The sequence below is a fragment of the Oncorhynchus kisutch genome, linkage group LG4 (genome assembly GCF_002021735.2).
Source record: "Oncorhynchus kisutch isolate 150728-3 linkage group LG4, Okis_V2, whole genome shotgun sequence".
NCBI lineage: Eukaryota > Metazoa > Chordata > Actinopteri > Salmoniformes > Salmonidae > Oncorhynchus > Oncorhynchus kisutch.
In genome coordinates, this window is record NC_034177.2 from 8,591,271 (window position 1) to 8,598,699 (window position 7,429).

General features: G+C 41.9%; 1 protein-coding gene across 1 annotated transcript; it reads right to left on the bottom strand.

The window, feature by feature from the left end:
• Positions 1 to 1,272: 1,272 nt before the first annotated feature.
• LOC116373930 (uncharacterized) lies at positions 1,273 to 4,544 on the bottom strand. The gene is made up of 3 exons (XM_031822358.1): positions 2,213 to 4,544; positions 1,958 to 2,045; positions 1,273 to 1,617 (listed from the first exon to the last, which is right to left on the bottom strand). The coding sequence occupies exons 1-3, from the start codon at positions 4,070 to 4,072 to the stop codon at positions 1,439 to 1,441; spliced, it is 2,127 nt and encodes a 708-aa protein (XP_031678218.1). The 5' UTR covers positions 4,073 to 4,544; the 3' UTR covers positions 1,273 to 1,438.
• Between the last annotated feature and the right edge of the window lie 2,885 nt (positions 4,545 to 7,429).

Consider the following 7,429-nt stretch of genomic DNA (forward strand, 5'->3'; position numbering starts at 1 on the left):
TTGCTCATATGAGTCTGTGCAGTGTCAAAATAATACATACTGTCTTTCAGAGTATTTGACAAACTCTTTATTTACGTTACAAAACTGACAACTACTGTGACGATGTGTTAGCACAGCATGTGTCATCATTCCCCTGCAGTGTGTGGATTTACACAGCAATATAGCAGACAGCTTAAATTGTTTATTTAACCTTTATTTCACTAGACAAGTCAGTTCAGAACAACCTTCTCAACCTTCTTGACAGGTAAGAAACACTTGGTTAGTGTATGTGTCTTATCCAATGGGTTGTCAGGTGAACGTTGAAGATGCTTCTTGGAGGTGATCTAATGATGTCATTGAGTTGCTTACTGGACAAGACAATTATTCACAGAAAATGAAATCTGTCTTTCATTTCACTTATGTTGATACTTGATTGGCTATTTGCTGTCTTTTGAAAATACAAAAATAAATATAACTGTTTTATGAAGCACTTGTAGACATTCATTGTTTTCAAAATCATATTTTCAGCAAAACAGATACATACTTTTACAATATGACATCAAATCAAATAAAAATAAAGTAAGTGATATGTAAATGATTGGCAAAAGGCTCCAACCACCCAAGTCATAGACTGTTCACTCTGCTACCACACGGGAAGCGATACGAGAGCACCAAGTCTGGGACAAAAGGCTCCTTAACAGCTTCTACCCCCAAGTCATTAGACTGCTGAACAGCTTCTACCCCCAAGTCATTAGACTGCCTAACAGCTTCTACCCCCAAGTCATTAGACTGCTGAACAGCTTCTACCCCCAAGTCATTAGACTGCCTAACAGCTTCTACCCCCAAGTCATTAGACTGCTGAACAGCTTCTACCCCCAAGTCATTAGACTGCTGAACAGCTTCTACCCCCAAGTCATTAGACTGCCTAACAGCTTCTACCCCCAAGTCATTAGACTGCTGAACAGCTTCTACCCCCAAGTCATCAGACTGCTGAATGTTAATTAAATGGCCACCTGCACTATTTGCATTGACCCCCTTTGTTATTGATGTATTTTTCTAATTGTTTTCCACTGACTCTCTTGAATTGGCTCGATGCACACTCACTACACTCTACCCACACATTCACTGTGACACTGACCGACTTTCACACTAGCTGCTGCTACTGTGTTTATTATCTATCCTGATTGCCTAGTCACTTTTACCCTTACCTACATGGACATACTGTATTACCTCAACTACCTCGCACCCATGCACATTGACTCGGTACTGGTACTCCTTGTATATAGCCTTGTTATTGTTATTGTGTTACTATTTAGAAAATATTTTTACTTTTTTAACTCTGCATTGTTGGGAATGTGCTCGTAATAAAGCATCTCACAGTTGTTTTCTGCGTATGTGACCAATACGATTAGATTCTCATCTGAACAAATGAATGCTCTCGTTGTTTATAATGAGGAATTTAATTAAATAATTTGGTTTTCCTTGAAGATTTGAATGGGCTGAGAAAGCCTTTCGTGATGGATCTAGACAATCTGGTGAAAAGGGAGGGTCTGCGACTCTTCTCTTCAAGTGGGAAGGACGATGCGATATCATACATTCCCTCTGGAGAAAAGGAGCCATGAGATGTTGTCATCGTCTCTGCAACGAAAGACCATCCAGCATGCCATCAATTTACATTTTAACTCATTTATCAGACACTGTTATCCAGAGAGACTTACAGGAGCAATTAGGATGAAGTGCCTTGCTCAAGAGCACATTGACAGATTTTGCCTCGTGAACTCAGGGATTCTGAACCAGCAACCTATCGGTTACTGGCCCAACCTCTTAACCCACTAGGCTACCACCCAGCCCACAGTACAGTATGTCATATGTAACAACTCAGAGGAGTACAATGTCTTTCCAAATGAATTAATGGAATGGTAAAGGGATAATGTCTCAGTCTTGACTGAGCAGCAGCCTAAACAGCAGCAGGGCTTACCTGTAAAGTACACAGTAGGGGAAATGTTCTGAGGCTGGTACTCCAGAGACTCTTGAGGACAGAGGTTCTTACTAACTTTCTTGGAACCCTGGTTTGTGGGAAAAGGCACATTAAAACAAACTGACATTTTTTCGATATCTTAAAGTACAGGATATCAATTGCAAAGAAGCAGTGCAATGCCATGACACAAATAATCATATATCTCACAAAAGGTCAACAGCAGTGTTATTCATGAAAGATGTATGTGTACTATACCTTTGTGTTAAAGGTGAGGACCTGCTCTCCAGTACTGCTGATGGTATCCCTTTCCAAATCAAACACGCCTTCTACAATGTCACTGGTGGCCACGCTGGTAGTGGACTCAAAATAACATTTAGCAGTGGCTTTGGTGATCATTTGAAGAATGACCATGCAAGTAGAAGTCTTTGGATCGTTCTGGACTGAAACATCAAAGTTTATGTTTTCATACTCATCTGACCACTGTCTCAGGAAGCCCTTCACTGTCTCTTCAGCAAATATCTGGAGAAGCTGAGAGGAGAGCTCCTTGGATATGGCACATTGTTCCTTTCCCCATTTCAGCCTTGAAAGAATGGAGTCTGAAGCACTTTTGGCTGCTTCCAATGTTAAGACCTGTGGAGTGCTGTGGCTGTCCTGAAGGGCTATCACTTTATCCACCAATTCATGACTGAAAATGTGGATGGTCCAAGTGGAAATTATTTTTCTCAATTTCCTAACAGCAGATCGGAGGTCGTCAAGATGAGAAGCACCCTGTCCATCTTCCTGTGTGTTCTCAACACTTTCCACCATAATGTCCACTACCACCCCAGCAGCTTGCCTGACTTTGTCCACAAAGGTTACAGGAAGTAAGTCCTCTGTGTGAAAGAAGTCCTCAATGATTGTGTTTCTAACAATGGGAAAGTCAATCTGAGCAGGAAACTCAGTGGGGATGGGAGTCCCGGGTAAGGCAAAGTGCCATTTCGACTGCCTTAATTTTGAAGTAGGTGTTAGAGAGATGGAGGAGCGTGAAGAAGAGGTATTTCTTGTATTTTGGCTGTCAGCACTCCTACAACGGATCGTGCCAATATCCTCCAGCATGGATCCTGAGAGCTCAGTGGTTTTAGGTAGTAATTTGTGCGGAATGTCCACACAGGCATCGTTTCCACCAGGTGTAACACTGCTCTGGTTGACCTCAAGATGGCCGATACTTGCTCTTTGTGATGCAGGACTGCTTTGATACGTAAAGATTTGGATTGAACCAAGTGTTGTGTCTGATCTTTGAAGATCTTTTCTGAGAAACTCCGTAATCTTACTTTGCAGACTGTAGTAGATGTTACGAGCAACAGACCAGATCCTTTTCTCAGAAACCTGTCCAGTGGTGAGCAGGGAGGTTCCAGATACCATGTCCGATGATTGGGTGGTCTGGGTGAGCTCCTGCTGGTCTTTCACCATGGTTTGTATAATATCAGTAGATGTGGTGGATGTAGATACAGGCTGGAGGTACTTATCTGTTGTGCCTTCCTCCACAATGTTAAATGATCTAGAGAGGACCTCACTCACTCCTTTCTCAGCTTTGGTTTGGAACTCATGACTAGAGAGTTTTTGAAGGATCTTTGTTGAAAGACTGTGGGAAGATGCAGTGCCTTTGGAGGCAGCCGTGCTGCAATCTAGACTTACTAGAGAGGTTCGCTCAGGAGAACCTTGGAGACGTTCAAACATGTCTTCACATGGTGTTGGGGACCTTGACAAGGAGATGTCCTTCAGCTGAGACAGAACACCACCTACCAACATGTTGACCTCAAGGGACATATCAGATATTTTCTTTCCTACTGTGGAGAAGCAAGGTGCATTTGATGCCTGATCCTCGCATGAGGTCAAGATTGTTGAAATGACCTCTTTGGTACTATTGGTCAGTAGAGCCTCGTCTGTTTCAGTCCAGAGAAGTTTTGAACTCTCGCTGACACCCCTGTGTAGAGCCACTTCAAGGTTCAAACTGTGCAAGTGAGGCACACTCTTACTAGCTTGCCTCAAGTCCTGGCTTGCCAAACAAATGTGCTCCTTAGTCCCAAGATGTCCAGAGTCCTCTGTGGGTATATGACTAGACATTCTGCTCAGCATGTCTGACCTCCGCTGATGAATGATGAAGTCCTTTAATGTCTTCTGAATATTGTTATATAAACTAGTGGTAGCAGACCAGATCCTGCTCTGTAGCTTTTGTGCATTTTCCTGGAGGTCAGGTTCTCTCTCCTCTACTTCTGCAGGTTGCGCCGAGCTCTGCAGGTCTTCCACAAATGTTTCAATGATGCCAAAGGCAGCAGAATCCGCACAAATATCCTTTGACCATGTGTACTGGTTTTGAATGGAACAAGACCTGGATGCTACAGAATAAGCAGGCTGTGCACTAGTTAAGCTACTGGTGGACTTTTTAACTAGGAACTCACTCACTGCTTGAGTGGCATTTCTCTTAAATTCCTCACTTGAGAGTTTTCTAATACAATCTAACAGACTGGTCAAAGAAGCTGTGGCCTTACTTCTGCTGTCCTCATTTTGACAGGAGAACTCACAAACTATTGGTGATGAGGCCCTGGAATGGGAGATATCCCCAAGCTGAGCCAGAACGCCCTCTACAAATTTCTCTCTCTCAATAGAGAAGTCTGATCCTTTTTCTCCAACAGTGTACAGGGGGTCCTCCTTTGACATCTCAGTGTTGTACAAGACCAGAAGCGCTGAGATGACTTCTTTGGTGCAAGTTGTCAGAAGGAGCTTGCTTTCTTCTGACTCTGTTTTTGCCCAAAGAAGTTTTGAGCTCTCACTTAGGCCTCTTTGTAAAGTAACTGCACCAGTGGACTCTGGCAACTGAGGCTCACTCTTACTGGGCCTATATTTCATGTTTAAGCAAGGAAGTGGAACTGTCTCCTTAAACTCAGCATTTGTGATGTTGTCATCAGATGTGACAATGCTCTTTAAGGCACATCGCTGAAGCTTGCCGAAATAATCTTTCAAGTTGTTTTGGATGCTGTGGTAAATGTGAACAGCAGCAGACCAGGCACTCTTCTGTTGGGGACTCTCTTCAGATTCAGCCAAGGACTTCATATCTGACACGAAAGTCTTAACAACTACTGACGCTTCTGAGCCCACTGGGTGAATTGACTCTGTTTTTACAATGCCAGACAATGTTTGACCTGACACAGCACCTGTTAACTCAGACTGAACGACTGAACTAGGAAAGCTCAAACTACTGACTTTTTTGTCAAGAACTCCACTCACTGCTTGTATTGCTGATGTTTGAAACTCCCAGCTGGAGAGTTTTTGGATGCTCTTAGATGTGAGCGTGCAGGAGGAACCAGATTCACCAATATTGTAGCTGCTCTCGTATTTCCTTATCAGGGCATCAAGATCCTCAATGAAGCCAACATGCGATGCCAAAAACGTGATCTTGTCCTTCAGATCTTCCAGCAAATTCTGTTCGTTCTCGTCAACAAAAGCCACCATTGTGTCAGAGATCGTGGTCATGACTTGCCCTGTTAGACTCTTGCTCTCTTGGTCAACTTTTTCAAGTTTAGCAGCCAGCTCTCTCACCATGCTCTCAGTCACCTTGGTCTGCGAGTCTCCCCTTACCGGTGTCACTAGAGAGGTTTGGCTAGCGGAGGCACTCTTAACGACCACTGATAAGGCCGACTTGACATCTTTAGCCAACTCTGCCATTACAGCAGGGGTTAGCATCATAGAGCCTGCACTTCCAGATGGAAAATTGGACATGCATGCAAGTTTGGAGAGAGAACCTTGCAGGCTGTCCTGCACACAGGTGACGAGGGTGTCCTCTGAGACACCTAAGAGGACTTGTAGCGTCTCAGAGTTGGTTGTTTTCTTCTGCACATCAGACAGAGAGGTTAGAGTCCTTGGGAAAAAACAACAGAAATCATCAAAGTCAAACAAATAATATGTAAGGCTGTGATGCACATTCAGTGTGTCAAATACATCTGCACCATTGAAAACAATGAGGAAAACGCTGCTGTTTCTCTGAGAAAAAACCTTAGTGTGATGTCAGCCTAACTGCTTAATTTCTAAAGCCCAATAAAATGTATTTTGTATAAGTCATTTTTATTGAAACTGGCCTGTAGATATCTATCTATCCTGGCAATATCTATCCTCTACAAAAATCCAAATTGCTATAAACTTCAAATACTGTAACTTCTAATAACTTCAAGGACAATCATAAATACAAGGCAGTTTGAAGAAATGTTAAAGGGAAATTTCTAAATGTTTCAACTTCATATTCATCATCTCCAGCACCACCCCAACATCAGCATATGTGAAAAACGGGCATTTCTATGTTGTCGTAAAAAAGAAAGAGGAAGATAAGTGTTTTCTATGACATCAACCAATTAGTAGGCAATGCCTACTCATAATTGGTTCAAATCACACGATGCACACTGATGATGTCATTAGAATCTAGAGCTGAGCATTTAACCAACATTTTTGTTATTTTTCGGTTTTTAAACAACTAATTGACCGACGTCGGCTCAATTATTTGAATTCCATATAGTTAATTTTTTTCTTCTTCTGTGAGGTCGATGCTCAGTTTCTGTAGAGATAAATCAGATCAAGCACGAACTATGTAATGTAGTAGGGAGTTGTAGTTTCCAACAGGCCAATATTCTACATAGTTTAGCACAGAAAATATGGCAATTAAAGCCCATAATCCATTGCACGCCCACTTACTTGTCCACTCTGTGTGGAGCAGATACGGAAACCTCATTGACTGAGACGGAGAGACGAGAGAATGCATGAGAGAGATAAAAAGCAGTTGCGTTGCAAGGATTCTCTACCTGGAAATACATGATCTAAGTGATTGACAGTTGGTGTTCAGCGGTCATAAAAGTAGGTCTTATTTACTTAGAAGAACTACTAAAATAGTGATTTTGTCAGACAGGATAAGCAGCAGCTCTATAGAGATGAGTTGATGACTTGGAATGAAATAATAAAGTCATCAAATAAATATTTTATATGAGAAAGTAAATGATGGTTGATAAGTCATAAACAGTAATGGACAGTCACTACCATCATGGGACTTTTATTCATTGTTTTATTATGTGTTGTTACAGCATTCAACACACATAATCCATAGTGCATTCAATGTCTAAAAAAAGTATTGAAATCCAAAACCGTGATTCTTTTTTAAATATTTGAATCGAAACCAAACCAACCTCAAAAAGCACTAATTTCTCAGCACTATTGGAAACAGTTACGTCCCTCTATATTTTTTTTACTACAAAGCATGGAAATGTGTAATTTTTACATATGGTGATGCTGGAGATGAATATGAAGTTGTTAAATTTCCCTTTAAGAACATACCTCATGGCCCCCTTGGGCAGGTAGCTTCCACTGCCCTTAGTCAGGTAAATCTCCTTGAACTTAAGTTGTGATTCCTGCTCTTCTTCCTCTTCCTGCTCCATACAGTTGGAGGAAGGGTAG